Source organism: Lactuca virosa, chromosome 4, assembly GCF_052849685.1.
Source record: "Lactuca virosa cultivar CGN04683 chromosome 4, Lactuca_virosa_CGN04683_v6, whole genome shotgun sequence".
NCBI lineage: Eukaryota > Viridiplantae > Streptophyta > Magnoliopsida > Asterales > Asteraceae > Lactuca > Lactuca virosa.
Genome location: NC_136429.1, coordinates 86729276 through 86752019, shown reverse-complemented (window position 1 = coordinate 86752019; position 22744 = coordinate 86729276). Strand labels below are relative to the sequence as shown.

Below are 22744 nucleotides of genomic sequence, written 5' to 3'. Positions count from 1 at the left end.
ACGAATTATAATTCTTTTAATTCGGACATTCTGACAGAACATGTTTATGAGTATATTCAAAAATAAAAATATTCTTGAATCATAAATAATAAAAATATTCTTGAACCTATTTCTTGATCATGAATCTAAAAACTTCTTGTAGATTAACAAATTCTTGAAGAATAAATTGAAGAATAAAAACAAAAAATACATTATTTCTTATAGAATACGGGTAACAATTGTTAAGAATTACATTTATTGTTAAAGAATAAAACTAAAAAAAACTTTCAAAACGGGAAAGAAAACATCAAAATCTAACAACGACTAATACATTCTAAAAGAATAATGTGGTCCGTTTCAATTTTGTGGTCTGTTCTTCAAGCATCAACTTCTGTGATTCCAACATAATTAGAATTCGTGATTCCATTCCAACAGAGTTGGAATTCGTGATTCCATTCGAATAGAATTGGAAGCTCACCAATACCATTCTGTGATTCCATTTCATTATGGTTTTCAGGACATTACTACACTCAAACCCAAAGGAAAAAGTGTTTCCTTTTCACAATAGATGTTGTCACATGGATTACAGTCAAGAAATATAAGAACAATCTTGTTCTTGCCCTTATGTACCCAGCAAACCAACAAAAAAAAGAGGGCAGTTTCCCATTCGTGTTCTTCCTTCTCCCATTCCTGTGAAAACAACAAACCCAATCAACTCTACAAACACCCATTGATTTTCTGTCAAAAGCAACCCCAAAATATCTAATTTTGTACAACTGAAATGGTGTTCCCTTTACCCTTTCTGAATTGAACTAAAGTGCACTCCTTTCTTCACTGCTAGCCTCGGACCACCCAAACACCAGTTGTTCCCTCTTGTTCTTCCTTCTTCCTTATTTCCTGTCAAACAATCAAACCCATAACCTGATAAAAATTAATAACTTATCACCAATGCTTGATTCACAATTGTATAAAAAGATCATAGTTCACAATTATATAAAGAGATCATAAAGAAACCTGATCAAATATTTATCCTTTGCTGAATTCCTTCAAATGCCTCCTTCCTCTCTCTCGTTTCTAAAATGCTCACCGGGAAACACAGGAGCAACCGAAGTTGCTGCCTCCCCCAACACCACCTTGAACGGTCACCACCCTACCACCATTCCACCCCTGTCGCTTCTTGTTTCGGTGACCAAGACCCAAATCAGAGATGAAGGTAAAAGTGTTTCCTTTTCACAATAGATGTTGTCACATGGATTACAGTCAAGAAATACAAGAACAATCTTGTTCTTGCCCTTATGTACCCAGCAAACCAACAAAAAAAAGAGGTCGACCCAAATCAGAGATTCCAGTAAAAAACAAGCTATTTTGTTCCATTTTTGTTAAAATCAAAGCCAAGGATCCAAAATAGAAAGAAGATATAGACAAGGAATTACCGGAGCAAATAACCCCTACTATTGCCTTCGTCTTTCATTCCTGATCAACCAAAGAAGTCGACCCAAATCAGAGATGAAGGTCTGCTATATTGGCAAATTACATAACTTGTGGATTAGTGTGTGTATTACGATGGAGAAGAATAAAACTTGTCGGTGGAGCTGGAGACGGCGGCGGAGACAGGGCGGAGAGTATGTGGTGAAGAAGCGAGTATGTTGAGAGGGTAATCGCCATTTTCGGTGGTGGGTATGAGATTTAAAGACGGACCCAGCTCCCTTACGCTGTGCTCTGATAACACGACCCATTTCTAATCTAAAGGGATATTAACTGATATTCCTAAATTAAAGGGATATTAATTGATTTATATATTTACCATAATTAATTAAATGTAATATTACATATTTACCCTTTTGAAATGATTGGCCTACATTGATGCATACAATAACGCAATAATTAGTTTAAACACCTGAACCTAGCTCTCTCTCTCTCTCTCTCTATATATATATATATATATATATATATATATATATATTAAACATATAATATTATAATAGTATAAGGGTTAGACTTTTAAAATTCTAGGGTTTGGAACTAAATGTTTCAAACTAATATTTTGCATTTACAAATTCCAAAACTTGAGGGCAAGTTTTGAACTATTCAAAAACTTTTGGAATCCATAACTTATGAGTTTAATATAGGTTTTATGAAAAGATTTTTGACATTCCATAACTTGAGGACAAGTTATGGAGTTCATAAAAACATTTATGTAAAAGACTCTTCAAGTTCCATAACTTGAGGACAAGTTATGGATGACATAAAACCATTTAAGATGACATTTAAAAATGAGACTCTTCACTTTCCATAACTTGAGGACAAGTTATGGAATTCATCAAAAAACACTTAGATCAACTATTGTAACTTAAAAAATCAAACAATTTGTCTAGGATCTAAATTAAACTCATAAGAACAAGACAATTCATATCAAACAAATTTCATGTAATTAGCCTAACCATATAAACTAATAAAAAACATGAAACTTTGACAATTATCTTTTAAATTGGATAAGCATGATCATTACCACATCAAAAACAGGTTTATAAGTTCAAAAAACAGTTTAGGGTAATGATCCTAGTCCAATTCCAGCTTTAGAACTCGAAAATCTGCATTCTGGAGCACCAACTCGTCGAGTGCATGAACTGACTCGGCGAGTTGGTCAGTTTTGTGGGGACTCGGCGAGTTCCCCAGTGGACTCGGTGAGTCCACTGTCCAGAAAGCAAAAAATTGATTTTTTTTAGCTTTAGAAAGCAAGTAGCATCTAGTATATTGGAAAACAACCCTAGGCTCTGATACCACTGAAGGGTTTTGAGCATTCTAACACTCATATGGTGTACATGCAACCCTAGATGCTTTGGATCTATGTTTTCTCTAATATACATGCAAACTTTGTTTTTCCAAAGCATCATCCTAACTAGCATACAATGGAGTATCTTTACTACAAAATTCTAGTTAGATGACATACCTTTTGTTGTAGCTGCAAACCTTGGACCTTTAAGAACTTAGCACCAATAGTGTGAATGCCTCAAATGGAATCGCAACACACCTAGAACAAAGGATGACTCTTGAGAGAGGATATCTTGTACACAAAATGGCTCATGAACTCATAGAACATGTAGTGAGCGATTTTGGATGCTAAGGGCTCCTTTTATAGTGTGGCAAGGATTAGGGTTATGCCATGTAAACCCTAATACCCATGACTCTTCATATTACCTAGGATCCATGGGTCAAACCTCCATTGACTATCCATGGACTACCATATTAGTGTGTAACATGGACTTGGAAGCAACCAACGTAAGTAACCCAATGAATTTGATATCATTGCTTATATCTACACCAAAGCATGTGTAATTTGGAGCAAGATATTGCATACATCCGTCGATACGCTACCATTGTCCTCCACTAGAAACCAGAACTCGAAAAAATCTTGTATACATACTGATTCTGGAACATTTATGGAAAGTATCGAAGAGACAAATATATTAAACACACAAATGTATTGCATATTTGGAACAAAAACATACAAAAACTCTAATTCTAGCTCTTCGGAATAACACTTCGGAATGTACGTCCGTTCCGGACTGTAGTTCGAAATACACTTTTTCTATCCGGAACGTACGGGGCGTCAGATTCTAGACTAAAATCCCACCAACCAGCACCCACTCTGGAACAAGATCATACATACTTTTGAATATCGTATTCAGGATCACAAGTCCGGAACAAAATTATGTGCTCCAGAATATGATATTCTGGAGCGTATGGTTAATTTCCCCCAAAAAATTATTGTTTATTTTTATTAAAATGATCAATTATAAGGGTTACATTACTCACTTTCCCTTTATTTTATCTTTCATATGACTGAACCATGGTGACTACATTGTTTTTGGTGATTTCAATGTTGTTCGGGAGGCAAATGAAAGATTTGAAATGTGTTTGTTCGGCTGATGAATTTAATGATTTTATAGTGAATTCAACTCTTTTTATGTCTCGTTAGGCGATGAGCGTTTTACTTGGAGTAAATCGTCAATGTACTAAGATGGCAAAGGTGGATCGACTTTTAGTTACATGGGTTGTTCTAAATTATTTTCCAGATATTTTGGCATTGGTTCTCTCTAGGTTGTGGTCCGATAATTGCCCGATAATTTTAAAAAGTGGAGTTTTGGATTATGAACTTACTCCTTTTAAGCTCTTTGACTCATGGTTTCAAGTGGATGGATTTAGTATCAGGTGGGTTTGGCTTGGATGGAGTTTGATAGTGGGAATACAGATAACAATTTTATTAGTTTCAAAAATAAACTTAAGTTTCTTAAAAGTCGTTTAAAGGATTGGTTTAAAGAGGTGGTGGCTAAAAGAAAAGGGGAAAAGGATAATGTGATAAGGACTCTTCAAGATATTGATGTGTTTTTGATATAGGAGGTAGAGATCAAGACTTTGAAAAAACCAAGAGCATGGATCTTCTTCAAAAGTCAAGGATTTGGTGGGGTCTTGAAGGGGATGAAAACACTAAATATTTTCATTTCTATTATTAAAAAAAATCGAAGGAGATTGGCGGTTTTTGGGGTGTTAGTTGATGGTGTTTGGCACTCGGCTCCGGATAAGGTAAAGGATCCTTTTTTTTTTTTATTTTTTTCAGACGCAAGTTCCAATCATTTCAAAGGAATAATGTGAGTAATAGAAGTGCATGACTTCCTATTTAGATGATAATTATTGGAATAGCTTGTCGGTTATATTTTTTGAGGATGAGATTTGAGCCGATGTATGCTCTTGTGGCAATAATAGAGCCTTGGGCCCAGATGGGTTTACTTTTTTGTTTTGTAATTTTTTTGGGATGTCACAAAAGACATTTTAGAATTTGTGGAGGAGTTCTATGCAACTGTAACATCCCAAAAATCACGATAAATTTTAACTTTTCAAAAACAACCCATTTGTCACACCCCGCTAAAGCGGAAACATGGGACGTGACAGTATAAAGGGTGTCATAGCAAAAGTTAAAAGACAACACCAACCATAGTATTAAAAAACATTACAATTTACAATAAGTTTGGACAACTTTTCAAAATAAATTACAATGTATTTGAAATATAACATATGCAAATGCTCCTACAAATGGTGTGTCTCTAGGTGCCTCTTACTAGATGATTCCTGAAAAAGAATGTAAAATGAGCAGTCAACTACCGAAATAGTTGGTGAGTTCACAAGATAAAAACAATATTGGTTTCATGAATCGTAATCAAAGTGCTGATAGAAGTTTCCATAAATAAAAGTACATTGCTAAAATGAGTAAATAAGTTTGCATAAACAAAGTTCTTTGTCATCATGATGAATAAAGTACGTTGCCCAAATGAGATACAACGTTCATATTCTCATGGGAAATAATGTTCGTTGCTAAAAATGAGATGCAACGTTCATATTCTCATGGGAAATAAAGTTCGTTGCTAAAACAAGTAAACAAGTTTCATTGCTATAATAAGCAATCAAGTTCGTTGCTACTAGGAGCAAACAAGTTCATTGTTAAGACAAGTAAATAAGTTTCCAGTAATAAAAGTTTGTTGCTATAATGAGAAACAAAGTTTATTGCTATAATAAGTAAACAAGTTTCATTGCTATAATGAGCAATCAAGTTCGTTGCTATAAGGAGCAAACAAGTTCATTGTTAAGACAAGTAAATAAGTTTCCAGTAATAAAAGTTCGTTGCTATAATGAGAAACAAAGTTTATTGCTATAATAAGTAAACAAGTTTGTATGTATATGAGCAAACAATGAGTTCACAACCAAGCCTATGACTGACGCCCTATCGTTGGGTTTTGAGCATTCTTACACTCCTATGGTGTACATGCAACCCTAGATGCTTTGGATCTATGTTTTCTCTAATATACATGCAAACTTTGTTTTTCCAAAGCATCATCCTAACTAGCATACAATGGAGTATCTTTACTACAAAATTCTAGTTAGATGACATACCTTTTGTTGTAGCTGGAAACCTTGGACCTTTAAGAAGTGAGCACGAATAGTGTGAATACCTCAAATAGAATCACAACACACCTAGAACAAAGGATGACTCTTGAGAGAGGATATCTTGTTCACAAAATGGCTGATGAACTCATAGAACATGTAGTGAGCGATTTTGGATGTTAAGGGCTCCTTTTATAGTGTGGCAAGGATTAGGGTTATGCCATGTAAACCCTAATACCCATGACTCTTCATATTACCTAGGATCCATGGGTTAAACCTTCATGGACTATCCATGGACTACCATATTGGTTTAACCCATCCTAAATAACATAAGCCCACACCATAAGAATGTTTGATTTACCAAATCAATCCCCTTTCATTTAATTAGTCTCTTTTGATCACTAAATTAATTCCAAATTAATTCTTGATCAATACTAATTAAATAATATGATTTCATATTAATCTATTAGAACTTATAATATATTAATAAATCATAAATTACCTCTTCTCAAAAGTCCATCCTATCAGATTGTCCTGGTGATATGCAACCCAAATGGACTATGCTACTCTTGGGTCAAGTACATACCAATTATAGTTATGGGCTTAAACTCCTAATCCTAGACTATCAAGATCTATGCTTATCGTTCCATAGATTAATATGGTATCATGCACTCAAGCAATCGGGCGAGTGAGAAGTTGTCAATTCCTAATAGCGCTATCCATAATTACCATTGGCTCAAAGAGCTAATGGTTGGAGTAAAGTGGAAGGGACTTAAGACGATAATGCCTCATGTTTCAAGTTGCATAAACATACGTAGCAAAATATTGCGATCAAGTTTGATACAAATCAATTTAAATACAACGAACAATAAATAGTTTTTCGGACATGCTTTTCCACCCCAAAACATAAAAACCGAAAATTGGGGAAGTCGTGAATACTCACAATGCTTTGAGATGATGAAAATGATGCATTGAACTAAGTTCCAATTGTACCACTACCGATTTCTACAACGATGTTACACACTAATGAGTCTCTAATCGAAATCTAATACTAGTATACTTAACTTCTACAATAAAATTATATCAATATTGTGTCAAAGTTAGGTTTTGTATAAGTTGTAGATACTTTTCTGAAAATTCAGATTTCTATATACTAATTGACTTATTAACATTTGCATGTGACAAATCTCATTTTGTGTTATTGTTTGTAATGCATTTTAGCACTTTTGGAAGGGCTTTACAAGCTAAGAATCCAAAATTAAATCAAATCAGTTCTAAAAACTTCCAAACTTTACATTTCAATTCTAACTATAATTTAGAACCCTTTTTAAATTTTTCATGATTTTTAAATATGTTTAACTATTTTTCCACCATTTAATTATTTGAAAACATCATAAAATAGTGAAAAACAATAATAAGTTAATAAAAATTCTCAATCTTTTTGTAAAACTATTATACAATGTATATAAACTGGGAAAAATACTGAAGTTGATTTTCAAACAGTTTAACCCAATTTTATGATTTTTGTGTGTTTATTCTAATAAAAATAGAGATAATTATAAAATAGTTTCTAAATCTCCCAAACTTTTCATAAAACTGTTATGCAATGTATATAAACTGGGAAAAATACTCAAATTGATTTTCAAACAGTTTAACCCGATTTTATAATTTTTGTGTGTTTATTCTATTAAAAATGAAAATAAATACTAAACTGTTTATAAAACTGCTCAAACTTTATATTTGTGGTTAAAATATAATATAAGATGTTATGGAAGTTTATTGTATTTTTTAGAATAGCTTAACTAGTTTTCCTTGATTTATTCTCATAAACTAGGTTAAAACTCGTGGAAATCCACAGTTGATAATTTGAAATAGAATTATAATTTTCATTTTGGTTGTGTAATAAAAAACATATCAAAGTTTACAAAAAATGATAAATAGTGATATTGTAATTAACATGAATAAATGAAATACAATAAAGTATTATAAATTACTTAATTAATATGATGGATGAAGTATTATTTTTGAAAAGTAAATAAAAGATGGTACAAAAACACTATTTATAAATTCTGGAAAACTTCTTTATAAACAACATTGGAAGTTTGATTTGTGAGGCTACCATCCTTATCTAATATTAATAATTTTAATCCCTCTCTGCTTTGAACTCTAGATAAGACAACATACAATTGGCCATGTGAAAACACGAGATGTTTGAGAAACAAACCAACCTTGGATAATGATTGTCCCTGACTCTTATTAATGGTCATTGCAAAACATACAACCAATGGAAACTGTCTTCTTCGGAATTTGAAAGGAATCTTCTTTTCTGATGGAGTTAAAGACATTCTTGGAATAAAAGTGTGGTTTCCAATATTAGTTCCAGATATGATACGCGCCTCAATAACACGTTTGCCCAATGATATCACTTGGAGTCTTGTCCCATTACATAAGCCATTTTTCTGATCAATATTTCTCAACAACATAACTGGAACATCGATTTTTAAAACTAACTTATGGTTTGGTAAACCTGGTACCTTCAGACCATTTAAAACATCAGGTGAATATAAATTTGCATCAAACTAATCATGGACAAATTCAGATTGGCATATACTATCTGAACTTAAGTATTCAACCTCATCTCCTGGAAACTTCGATAGCAAACGGTCGTTTATTTCCTGAACCACTTCATTCTTTGGAAAGTATTGCTCTTTCTAGAAAATAACTTGTAGTGTTGTACTTTTCCAAAATTGAAGGATATACAAAGTCGATTAATGAACCTATAGGATCATGTGGATCATTAATGAGAATATCATCTGGAATATCAATAACCGTTTCTCCACCGTTGATACCACCAAGTTTGCCTTCTCCTATATCCAACAACCATTCTACAAAATCTCTGCTTTTTTCTATATTAGATTGATCCCTTCCAACAGTTATCCTCATGTTTTTTGTTAATTTATGGATCTTGCAATGTTGCCATAAATATAAAGAACTTAAAGAAGCATTAACAATGTTTTGTCTACTTCCACCAGGAATAACAGGTAGAATCTGTCTGAAATCTCCTCCAAAAACAATAACTTTCCCTCCAAAAGGAATATCTGAGTTGCTAGAATTTTCAAACCTGAATACATCTTTCAAACTTTGATCTAAAGGTTCAAATGCATGCTTATGGACTATAGGAGCTTCATCCCAAATTATCAATGAGTTTTTTCTCAATAACCTAGCGAGGTCACCATCTCGACTTATTTTACAAACAGAATCCTCTGTTAGTTCAAATGGAATTATAAATCGAGAGTATGCTGTTCTACCTCCAGGCAATAATAATGAAGCAATCCCACTTGAAGCAACATTTAAAACAATATGACCATTACATCTAATAGCTGCAAATATTGTCTTCCATAAAAAAGTTTTACCAGTCCCACCATAACCATAAACAAAGAAGACACCTCCTTTATTTTCTTTAACTACACCCATGATATCAAGGAAAATGTGACGCTGCTCATTTGTCAATGCAAGAAACATACGATCAAACTCAGTCTTCATAACAGGAATGTCATAATCTAGCTCCTCGGTGATAAGTCGATTGTTTGAAGAAGAAACAGAATCCACATCTGGGATAGGCATGTTTTTATAATTTTTGAGAGTGGAGTTGTTCCTTAGTAAAACTTGTTCTATCTCGAACAAAGTTAAGTTCTTAAGTTGATCTTCATTGAGTGATAAGTCTGGAGGATAAAGAGCAAATTAATTAGAAATATTATTAACAATATTTATTTATAATTAAAATATTAGTTAATGTATGTTTAAAAATAAATAATTGACTTTTTAAATAAATAATAATAATAAAAAACTTTAAAACCTGGAGACTTGAATCTCTGTCGTTGGTTATAAAGAATTCCATCTGCCAAAAATTCCCATGTGTTTTCCCAAACAACCTCCGGTTTAGACATACTGTTACACATCAATAATGTAGCAAATAAGAATCGTAGGTGAAAACCAGATCCAAAATGACTTGCTTCTTTGATTGCATCGATGTATTCCTTGTCATCATCCAAGAGCCCAAGAGCATAACAAGCATCTCTAAAAGAAGAATATTCTTCACCATTTACTGTGCGAATTTCTTCAAATGATTTCGGATCTTTGACCTTATTTAACAAAATTCTTAAGAAATAAGCTTCCCCTAGATTAGGTGAAACCGAATGAATTCTACCAATGCACTTTCCTACTTCCCGTGGCTTCCAAATCCTATCACCACGTTTCCAAACAAACTTTGTAGGGAATTCAACATACGTAAGTTTCTGTGCATCACCATTAACTGCATTACACTCCATCCAAGCTGTGAACATTGAAGAAGCAACATAAGGTTTGTCGAGAACATCGTCAATATCATCGTCTTCCCCATATACAATTTGTTGTTGACCAGGAAGATGAAAAGGCAGTCTAACCACAGAAGGATACCTGTAATGAACATCATATTTAAAAATTCTCCATGATGCTTCACATGCAGATAGATATCTACAGTCGTAATACTCATTGATTTCATCGACCGTATCATTATTATCACAGTCATTATTGCTTTGTTCAACGACAACTGTAGCTCTATCAGGTCCTTGTTTATGTATTTAAACAAATATTTTATAGAAGAGCATTGATTGCACCATTCAACATTAATATGTGCTTGATATCTTTTCAATAGATATTTGTTGTACGGAACAACATTTCTATTATCCAAATGCACACCCGATTTTTCAACAAAATGACCATCGTTTCTTCTCCTATATAAGGGAAAACCATTCTGATCAACAGGCGTATGGTTACAGAATTGCTTTGGAAAGTTTTTAGAGCACTTTTTGTCCACCATGCATGGGTAATTGATATTTTCAGCTCCACATGGACCATGAATCATGAACTCATTCACAAGTGAATACAATTCTGGATCTTCATCTCTGTCTGCTATCTCGGCGGAAATCATCGGATTGATAAATTCAACAGTCGGTAACTTGTATTCAGAATGCATAAATAGACATATATGACTATGCAGCAAACCTCTTTTTTGAAATTCAATTGTATAAACAACTGCAAAATATTTTGAACAAAATAAAATTGTAATAGACCGTAAGCAAAAATATTAAAAAAAAAACATAAACTTTTATGGATTATGAAAAAAACATAATTCAATTACCTGCTTGAACAATGCCGAAAATGTGATTCTCCCTTAGGTCTTTAATAAATGCATTAAGCTTGATCTTGAACAACCTACATAGTATATCAAGTCTATCTTCTGGTTGAAGTGAAGTATCCTTAAGAAACCTTTTAACCTCAGGCCATTTGGGATTACACGTAAATGTTATGAATAAATTAGGATATCCAAACCATTTACAAAGCGACATGGCATCCAAATAGTTTTGCAGCATATAGCGTGCACCACCAGTAAAAGATGAAGGTAATATGACACGTTGGCCGACGTTGGAGATATTTGTATTTCCTTGAGCTTTTTGGTTACGTAAATTCTCATAAGAATAACATCTTAGAACATATTGTTTCCTGCGTATGTAATACAATCTCTCACTTTCAATCATAGTATACGTATCTACCAAAAATTATTGAAATAACCTTTTTGAATTAAGAATCAGTGAGAACGAATGATCCTTGTCTTGAATTGTAAAAGCGAAAAATTCTCTCATTGTACATTTCGCCCGCTTGTTGTTTGTTGTAGATGTAACACCTCTATGAAGAATATCAACGCTGTAACCATCATCACCATATGAAAATAGTAGCGGATATTGGAGAGGAAGATAAGAAGGATGCAATTCACTGATACGTTGTAGAAATCTCGATTTCGTTTGAGCAACAATATCTCTATTTTGAACTGAATCAGAAATGTCACCTACAATTAAAGCAGCAACCTCAGAAGCAGTTGGTAGGTTATATGTCCTTCCATCTCGATCCCTTCTTCCGATAATTCTTAACTTCACATCAACTTGAGGATTTTTCTGAAAAATATCTCTTACTATTCTATAACAGCTAACCAAGACATTATTTGAATCTAACATCACCTTCAAATATTCAATAATATCATTATCAATCGATGTAGATTGATGCTTTTCCCCACTAAAAAAATTGAATATATACATAATATTAGTAAAAAAATATAAAAATATTAAAATTAAATATGAATAAGAAGTTTGAAAATATACCCAAAGCATCTTTGTCTATTTGAATTTTCGTTCTCGGTATCATAAATGTATAACTGAGAGAATTTTGGCTGCGATCCATTTGGTGGTAAAAGGCTTCCAATACTATGATAATTTTGGCCACCATGTCTGAAAATGTATGGAACATTTCCTTTATTGATAGAAGAATCTATTTTACCACCCATCGACGTAAACGAAAACATTGAATTGTAACGTCGAATGTTTTTCATGAAGTTTTTGCTTTTAGAATCTGTTAGTCGAAACATTCTTTCATAAGTTGGTGGTGGTTTCTTTAAATCTGGTAGTTGAACCTTGCCATAACCACAACATAATGAATAATTTGTGTTCCCTTTTTGTTTTCCTCTAATATATTCATTTTCCATAACTTTGCATGACATGTTTTACATACAACAATTTGATCACCATGATCCAAATATTCTGTAAAAAATAAAACGGTATAAGTAAATTATTTAAATTTTTAAGTATATACAATATGGTATTTGATTTGTAACAAAAAATGGGTATATATAGTGATTACCTTTGGAAATACCAACTATTAGGTTATCAGTAACGACTTCATGTATATTTTCTACATCTGTTGTCAAGTCAATCAATGGAATAGGAGATAAATCTTTCAACTTCCTTTTTAATTTATGACATCCTGTATTTAACTTGATTGATGATGAAGAAGCAGTTACTGTAGATGCATTTCTGCATGTAATATTAACTGTAAAAAAATAGTGAGGATATATAAATTTATTAGAAAGTGGTTTAAAGTAACTTTTGAAAAAAAAAGTTATTACCATTTGAAATGTTAGATAACGGAGTTCTAACATTTATATACGAAGAAGATGATTGTAGGGGTGAATTTTGGTTTCCACGTGATTTATGTGAATTGACATTTTCATTTTGATGAACAACGCCTTTTGATTGATCTGTAAAAAAAAACTTGTTATAAAAATCGAAGACATACGTTATAAAATATAATTAGAATGTAGGCAATAATATAAAATGATAACAATGTATTTATTTTTTATATAGGTAAATGTAGTGTAAAAATTGAAAAATAAAATAAGTAAATTACAGTTATCCGTGTTTTTGAAAACATTTGAAGCAGATGGATTGAGAACACTGCATTTTGTTTTCATTTTCTTCGATTTCTTATTATCCAGATATAATTTTCTCTGTCTTCTTTTCTCTCTTTCTTGCAAATAGTACATATTATGGTTTGTTTCTGCCTAAGGAATAAAAGTATATGATATAAAATGTATAATAATAAATAATTGAAAGTTGGTTAACATTAAATTTTTTCGTAATAATATATACTCAATAATAATAGTGAAGAAAGAAATGTACCTTTGTAACCGTTGTTAACAAATACTGCAGATGATGAATATTCAGTGGTCGATGAAAAAGGCAATGTATTTGCTTTTTCTTCTTATGTCAATATATCATCATATTTTTATGTTATTAAATGAGTTATTTAGGCCTTAAAATGTATGTAATAAAAAAATTATAAAAAAATGTTAAAGAAAAAACATACCATTGTTAGCTGAAGTAATAACATTTGTAGTGGTTGAAGCTTGTTCGATTGATGTAGTAGACAAGTTAATGTTACTTATATTATCTAAATAAAAACTATTTAATTTTCTACTCTTTTTAGAATTAAACGACTTCATAATATGTCTGCAATATGAACAAATAATAACAATTAATTTATAAAATAAGATGATAGGTAATAAAGAATATGATTAAATTAAAGAAAATAACATATAAACTAACATTATGCTAATATTTGACATATAATTGCAATTTCTTTTATACAAGTCGTAGTCGGTCAATTCTTGATAAATAAAATATGAACAAATAATATTTATATTAAACACAATATAATAAAGAAAATATAAGATATAAAGCAACACAATGATTTTGACATATATTTGCAATATTTTTTATACAAGTTTGTAATTGGGGCCATCCTTATAATTTGGTTGCATTTAAATATTTTTATATTTTTACTAAATAAATATAAAACATAATTTTTATCATACTTTTTATTTTCAAAATGTTTTAATCAACCAATACAATAAAACAATTTTATTTAATATCATAGAAATGCATTTCCAGTTTTGTATTAAAAGTGAACCGTAAATTGAGAATATATGAATTTATATTATAAATTTTATTTTTATTTATAAATCTTAAATAATAAAATTGTAGCTATAATATTTGTGGTTACAGACAAATTATACATTTTGGGAAATGGGAAATGTAATCGGCACAAACAGATGAAATCCTCTCCCCCTTTGTAACTTTACCTATCTAGATTTGAAGGTATGAGAAATCGGAAGAATGGTATTTAGAAATCCAATATTATTGCCCTAACAAAATCGTTATGATTTAGCACCGACATTGAAATCGTTATCATCCCGATAACAGTAAGTATCCTTCATCCATGTGTTTAATTTCTAAGATTTTGTTTTCATCTATCGATTTCTTATACGCATGTCATCAACCGAAGTCGATTACATGTATATGCTCCATATTCATTTGTTTTCTTCTTCTATCGTTTCTCTAGTTCGGGTATCGACTAATATCTATTTAGAAGATTTTGCAATTTCATCGTATTCCTTAATTTTTTCTGACAGAAAATAGATTAAAGTAAAAATAAAACTTACCTGTTAATTTTGCAGGAGAATTGATGGAGAAGGAGTCTACACCAGAAGAAGACATAGAGAACTGGAAAAAAACGTAAATTTTTTAAAATAAATTATTGGCTGTTTTGAAGAGTTTTCAGCAAGCAAAACTTCAAAATTTGTAATTTGAAAATGCGATTATTCAGGTGATTATTCATACAGAATATTTATGTCCTTAATTAAAGTAACAAAAGATTGATTTTTATTTATGTAAAATAAGTAGCATTTGGAAATTGACAAATTTTATTTTTTTCTTGATTTCTTAATTTATGTTATCAATAATGGACCAACAATGAAAAACATATGTATGAACATAGAATTTGGTTTTTTGGAACCTGAACAGGAAAATGATGGTCCAGAGGTTGGTGTTGCTAGATTGTTTACATCTGGGAAGAAGAGTTATGCAGAAGTTGTTGTTGCTACACTGTTTTTCAGGTGTGTTGTTTGTTGTTATGTTCTTTCATCAAGGTAACATATTAAGCCAATTACTTCCATTGTTGAATGTTGTAGTGTTTTGGTGAGTAACAAAAGAAATAAAAACATTGAAATAGTTCAACTTTTGTGAGTTTAGTACTGATTTCCTTTGCGATTTTTGTGTTGTTGTATAATTTCTCATTTTTTTTTTGTGATTTTAAATGATTTATAATAGGTTCATCAGTTTTAAATTTAAATATCAGATTGATACCATTAGTAATATTTCATGTCAGTTTTAAAAATTGTATAACATATGTACGAAATACTTTTCAAGTTAGGGGTAATATGGTCTTTTCTGGAGTAAATGAAGTGGATAAGGGATAAATGGTTGTTTTAAAACTTGTATAACATATGTATCAAATACCTTTCAACTTAGGGGCAGTATGATATTTTTTGGAGTAAATGAAGTGTAAAAGGATAAAATGGTCGTTTTAAAAATTGTATAACATATGTATCAAATACTTTTCAACTTAAGGGCAATATGGTCTTTTCTGGAGTAAATCGGTTACAAAAGTGTAAAAATGTCGTTTTTAAACTTGTATAACTATATGTGTTAAGTAGTTTTCAACTTAGGGGTAATATGGTATCTTTTGGATTAACTGAAGTGGAAAAGGGTAAGATGGTCATTTTAAAACTTGTACAACAGTTGTGAATTATAAGCACAATACAGTTATATAAGATACATATATATATATATATATATATATATATATATATATATATATAGCATTGAAAGTACAATAATATATTGAGTAAAAAAATATAAATCGAAAACTATATCATTTTACATTTTTTTTCTATTAATTGCATGCTTCTTCCAAACACATCCGTGCATACAACAAAGTGCTGCACTTTGTCCCATTTCATTGACAAAAAAGACCGTTTTACACTTTGTGGTTTGTAGTTTTACTTAATATCAATAAATCAGTAAATGGTAAACATGAGCCTTACTGAAAATATTCACATCATATTTCTATCTATAGTGCTACAAATGAAGGATTTAACACAATAAGCAAAAATAATAATAATAATAATGCATTCGAAAAAAATATTTATTATTTTCAGAGTGCGTGAGGAAATCAAGGTGGAGCTGTAAATTCACATAACGAAAGTCCAATGATCATATTTTTTTTGTTTGTATTTTTTACTATTTTACTATATCACAGGTACATTTAGACCTCTTCTTTATAATTATATATTAAATTTTTGTTTTTTTATTTGGTCATAGACGGATGCTGTTGATCCTACAAGTTGACACAAGGGAAATCTTGAGACAGAGGCTTTATTGGAGTCAAAGGGTGTTAATTACACTTTATATATATCTATGGCCCATTGAACTACAACCTTGTGGAAGAGTGCTTTTTCCATAGGTTGGTAACAGGCATACACATCCAAATTCTGGTTTGCAAATAACACAACTTGGTCATGTTAAGGTTAGTAGCATATAAAAATATTCATTGTTTCATTTTTACTGTCAGTATAAAATAAAAAACACATATTAAATGAAACCAATGAACATCTGTCGTGTTTTCTTTCAACCAAGGACATGCTCGAAAACAGAAAAATAGAATAAGTTAGCATAAAAGCTAAAGTTTGTTGGTATTCCTTCTAATATGCAGTAAGAACATAAAACAGAATGAAACAGACTTTGTGCAAATAACATGCAGTATTTAAATAATACGAATGTGTAGTTTTTAGATGTTTATGTTTTAAAAATGAGAACAAATTCTGCACATTCAAGTCAAGTAACATGTGATAACTACATAATGAACAAACCAAAAGGAATAAAATGTAAGAAGAAAATGGGGACCAAAATTAAGAACAATGACGAATATTTTAATAGGCTAGCCTGATTGTTAAGTGATGAATAATGTTGATTATATGATGTTCAGAAACGTGAAACAAAATAACATAGTAAACGACATTAGAGTACTGAAAAAATTAAGCCAATGTACTTTCAAGAAACAAATATGAAAATCATAAAATCCCCAGAAAACCACCTTAAAAAAACAAACTTAAAAATGTAAACAGCTTAGGAGTCTATGATGCTGAAACAAAATTAACCACGTACTAAGATTGTTTATAGAAGTAAAGTGCATTTACTTTTCTTTCTTGGGTACCAAAAGAGGGATTGGTTGTTCATCTGGTGGTGACAACCGAGGAGTTTTAGAAGTAGATAAATTCTCCATTTCATCAAGATCTATGCATGTAGCAATGTTTCTTTTCAATTCTGTTGGGGTAGAAACCAACTTTGTAGGACTTGTTGCAGTTGAGTTGTCCCTAGCACACGATGTTAAATTTTCACCTGTATGTGAAAAAGAATCCTAGAAGAAATTTTAGTTAGTTGTTATACATTAAAATGAAATATTTCAAAATTATATTTTAAAAAGTAGAACCTTGACAACTTTGGTCTCTTGGGAGGCAATATCTGAAGAACCAATCATGAATGAATCAAAATTAGCAGGTTGCATTATAAGATAAAAAAAAAATGTTATTTTAGTCATATATAGTTGGGCCAATGTGGTATAAAATATATATATAATTGTTGACAAAAACCAGTGAATTCAGATTCTTTTTCTCCAGTTCATCAATTATGTCTGCATTCTCAATCAATCTTGCTATCCCATAAATATTACTTTTATTATCCACATTGTAACTTGTGATATCAATTTTAATTTCCAACTTTTTGTCAACCACAACTTTCAACTCCATTGGATACAAATCCAAACTGATGCCAAGCTAAAATATAAATAAATATTGTTAGATATTTTGTATGTAAAACATATAATGTATAACATAAAGAAGTAATTAAAAACTATAAAATAATACATTCTTGTTTTTATCATACAACTCTTTAGCTGTGTATTTAAACAACTTCTTTGCTTCTTGATCAAATAAGGTTAAAGTCAAGGTTCCTGTGTTGTCTTGAACCCGAAGTGAGATTTTAAATCTAAATAAAGTATAAAATCATATTATATTACACATTTATGATAAACATATATTGTTTTTATATAAAATAAATATGTAATACCTTGGAATAACCGAAATTTTGATATTTTTGCATTTAAGATTAGCACATTCATAAGTAACGATTTCGGCCACTTCATGAGAACCATCAACCTTATCAGTAGAAGACTCTTTTTCTTTTGCTGACTTTTTTGCAGTTGCTACAAGCAAGGTAATACCATCGTATGTTTTGATGTATTCCCTTAACAGTACCAACAATAATGACCGTTTTCTCCTTGAAATTTAAATAATGTTCAATGTTAATAAATGTTAGTATGCAAAAGTGTATATTATTTTCGTTATAACAATATACTTTTGTTTCTTACTCTTTTAAAAGTTAAAAAAATGTGCATTAAAGTAACAACTTTAAAAATAATGTAAAGTACATCTAAGGTTCAAACAAATCATCAATGTTAGAAAACATATGATTTTTCAGAAACTCATCGTGTGCCGTGTCTTGTTTTGATGCAATCATCTTGATTCCACTTGATGAAAGTTGTTGTCCATTTTCAGAAACCAATCTGTTAATTTATAACAAAAAATAATTAAATTTAATACATTATGAAAAAAATAAATCTGAAAATACAACAGTCATTATAAATGAAAATACTTGTTTTTGTAGCTTGTAATCTCATCGATATCATTGTTTATGAACAACCTACTAACATCAAAGTAGGTGGAGGAAAAAGGACGACCTGCAAAAATAATTTTGATTAATTAATTATATATAAAGTTTTAGAAAATAACTTTTAAAAATAATTACAAACCATTAATAAACTTGACTCTGGCATGGCAAACTGAACAATAACAACAACCGGAGCAAGGCTGTTATTATTAGCAAGAAAATCTGACATGTAGTATGCATTATGACCCTACAAAGTTACCTTAAGCTTAGTATCCCTGAAACAATAAAAATTATTGTAGATAATATAAAACAAAGTGTATTATTTGTTTGTAATAATGGTGGATACTCTATATCTTGAAGATGTAAGAGCATTTTGTGTTTTGATTTATCTTCTTCAGATGTATCCATACGCCCATATTCAAATATGTGTCCAATAATATCTACAAAAGCAACAAAATAAATTGCTTAAGTTAAAAAAATGATCAATTTGTAGTACTAAGAAAGAAAGTAGGATGTTATATAACAAAAGTTAATATTAAATGAACTAACCAAAAGAGTTTGACTCCAGGATGTTGTTCGAAACGATCGTATTGAAGTCAACAAAATCAAAGCCGTGTGCAGATCCAGAAAAGTTTTCACACTCTTTTACAGTTGTATCGTGGTAAAAGTTAAGTTTTCTTTCTGGATCAACAAACTTAAATTTTGAAGTATTTGGTGCAACGTTAGGTTTCTTCACATATATTGAACTATCTTCTTTAAGATAGCGTTTGAATTTTGGAAACCATTTTTTCACACAAGATGCATGAATTTTCCTTCCCTAAAAAATCAACAAATAACAAATATTTATATATAATGGCTTAAGAATATGAATAAATTTTTACAAAAATAATAATTGAATATATAAATCATATACCTCCTCATCCATCAAAATCATTTCTATCGAGTATGTGTCGTTTGCATCAAATTTTGACTTTTGAGTCCAAAGATGTATGATTCGAACTTTAATTGTGAAATCATCCTTGATTGAGTCAATTTCCTTTATAGGACTAATATGTTCCATTGTACCTTGCAATTAAAAAAAAACCTTGTATATTTAACATAAATGTTCAAATATAAAAAGAAAAATCGAAAAGCATTGATTGATTGATTTATTTATTTGTCTTAATTGTTAACTGCCATGTATCAAATACTTTTCAACTTAGGGGCAATATGGTCTTTCTGGAGTAAACGAAGTGGAAAAGGGTAACATGACAGTTATAAAACTTGTATAACATATGTATGAAATACTTTTCAACTTAGGGGCAATATGGTCTTTTCTGGAGTAAATGAAGTGGAAAAGGGTAAAATGGCAGTTTTCAAACCTGTATAACATAGCAATGTACATTCAGTCTTATAAATAAACAAATAGCAATGTACATTCAGTTTCTTGTTTTCAAATTAAGGGCATTATGGTCTTTTCTGCAGTAAATGAAGTTGATAATAAGGTAACATTGTCGTTTTAAATAATATAATTTAGAAAAAAAATCGAAAACTATATCATAGACTATAGTAGAAGTTTTATTATTTAGAATACAGAAAAAAAACAAAAAAAAAAATACAAATAACAATGTACATTCAGTTTTTTGTTTTCAAATTAAGGGCATTATGGTCTTTTCTACAGTAAATGAAGTTGATAATGAGGTCACATTATCGTTTAAAAATTTGTATAACAGTTGTGAGTTTTAGAAAGTATAGTTATATATAAGATATGTATAAAGCATTGAAAGTAAAATAATACAATGAGAAAAAAAAATCGAAAACTATATCATAGACTATAGCAGAAGTTTTATTATTCAGAATACATAAATAAAAAAAAACCAAATAGCAATGTACATTCAGTTTATTGTTTTTGATACTATAATTATACAGAAACAACAATGAAGGGGAAACAGTCAAATACCTACCGATAACAGGTAAAGTATATTGTTGCTATGAATCGAAATGAAGGTGATGGAAATAGTAAAATAGTAAAATACATATATAAGCAGAAAATATATACCATAGAAAGAGAGAATGGATATACGTAACAAACCTAAACCTGGTTGATTATGCAGTCCACAAAAAGAAGGCGATTGGTATACCTTGAATATAGGAAAAACAGATTGCAAACACAAAAAAAAAAAAAATCGATGAGTATAAGATCGATATATGAAGAACAAAAAGAAAACAATGTAGTATCCCTTACCAGACGATGAATATTCGATTTATTCGTATTGAAAGAGGAACGTAGTTGTTTCTGTATATACAAATATTTAAATTTAAATTAGGAAGACTTTGCCTGATTTTTTGGGATTGTTATTCGATTGACTGATTATTTGGGATTGAGATAAAGTTTAGCACATATTTTCTTCCTAATTTGTTGCAGATTTATATGGTATAATCGATAATAATTGATAATTAAAATTTTAAACTTCAAAGTTGCAGTATTTGTCCGGATTTGCAGTATTTTTGGAACGGAAGGGCAAAGTGGGAAATTCAGTTAAGACTATTGAGCGGGAAAATGAAAGGAGCTGGACGCAAGGGAGTGACACGTGGCGGTAATGGTAGTGTTTTATTAGGAGAGTAGATAAGCATTAATTCATGAAAAATTAATAAACAGTAAGAGAAATTTATTAAACTTTTTATTCACAATTAATATATATTATAAGATATTCTGATGAAGTTTCATAATTTTTGGATAAGTGTAGCGATTTTTCATCAATTTAATCCCTTAAACATTCATTAAATCGGGAAAAACAATAATTTGTCTTGGAAAAATATGAAATGTTTTTCATGGAGTCTCTATGACGTCTAGAATATGCGAAAATTATGAAATATGGATTTGGACATTCATAAATGTGTTTTACAATTTATTTCTCTTCAAAAAAAAATTTAAATCAATAGAAAACAACTATAGAAATACATGCAATTTCATGAAACGTCTTTAATCAGTGCATAGGTCATTTGAGAAATTTACCAAAGTTTATTGACCATAAAAAATATTTAATGTGAATTATTTATGTATTTTCTTGCAAAAATTACAATAAATCGAGAAAAATGATTTATTTTCTGACAATTTCCAGATCATCTTATTTTGTTGTTTGGATTCTGGGAAAAATCGTAGTTGAACAGAAAAGAAGTTTTAGATATTTATTTGTGAATAAATCTTTTATAAGCATTCTTAACAATGTACTTTGATCATCAAGCCTTTTAGCTTGATGTTCATCACATGCATTATGATTTTTAGACCATGAATGAACTTAATTTTTTCAAAATTATGTTTCTAAATGAAAAACTTGAATGCATATGGGTTTGGATTAAAACTTGTAAAACTCAAGTTGACGGATTTGATTTAGGTTTTGATCATTGGATTTCACCTTCTAACAACATGCATGTTGTTTTTGGGTGAAATCCTACCACCATTATCATCTGTTTCGTGAATAATTTCAAAGAATAATATTTATGGAGAAGAAAAATGCAAGAAAACTTGATATTTTTGAAAGAAAAGTGAACAAAATGTAAGGAAATTGATTTTACCTTGAAGATGAACTTCAAATGATGAATATTCTTGAGTAAAATGAGGGATATTTGCTGCAAATATCGTAGGTTTTGGAGCTAATTCATAGAGGGAAAGAATGGGGGTTTTAGAGAAAAGAAAAGAGAGAAAAGAAAGATTTCATCTCTCTGGATACCCAATCCCTCTCGTCATCTCTTTGGGGTTTCTCTCCACTAAAGTCAGTCACCAAAATATAGAGATGTGTGTTGACATATGAATAGTGAACTGGAAAAATCTCTCCGACATAAGTTGCTTCTACCAT

General features: G+C 30.5%; 1 protein-coding gene and 1 long non-coding RNA gene across 4 annotated transcripts; one reads left to right on the top strand and one right to left on the bottom strand.

Annotated features, from left to right (window-relative positions):
* Positions 1-8601: 8601 nt before the first annotated feature.
* LOC145104736 (uncharacterized) lies at positions 8602-13909 on the bottom strand. The gene is made up of 13 exons (XM_079041929.1): positions 13890-13909; positions 13651-13793; positions 13464-13541; positions 13192-13341; positions 12911-13042; positions 12646-12834; positions 12517-12545; positions 12111-12418; positions 11527-12024; positions 11096-11457; positions 10623-10989; positions 9773-10512; positions 8602-9638 (listed from the first exon to the last, which is right to left on the bottom strand). Exons 1-13 carry the CDS (start codon positions 13907-13909, stop codon positions 8602-8604), a joined length of 4053 nt encoding a protein of 1350 aa, XP_078898055.1.
* A 442-nt stretch (positions 13910-14351) lies between these two features.
* On the top strand, positions 14352-21608 carry LOC145106115 (uncharacterized). Of its 3 annotated transcripts, XR_013707465.1 has the most exons (6): positions 14352-14545; positions 14801-14949; positions 15147-15238; positions 16506-16710; positions 19477-19575; positions 21372-21608. It is a non-coding gene; the product is annotated as an uncharacterized LOC145106115 (long non-coding RNA). The 3 variants fall into 3 exon arrangements; XR_013707467.1 differs by lacking the exon at positions 19477-19575; XR_013707466.1 differs by lacking the exon at positions 19477-19575 and having other exon boundaries at positions 21366-21608.
* The last annotated feature ends 1136 nt before the right edge of the window (positions 21609-22744 follow it).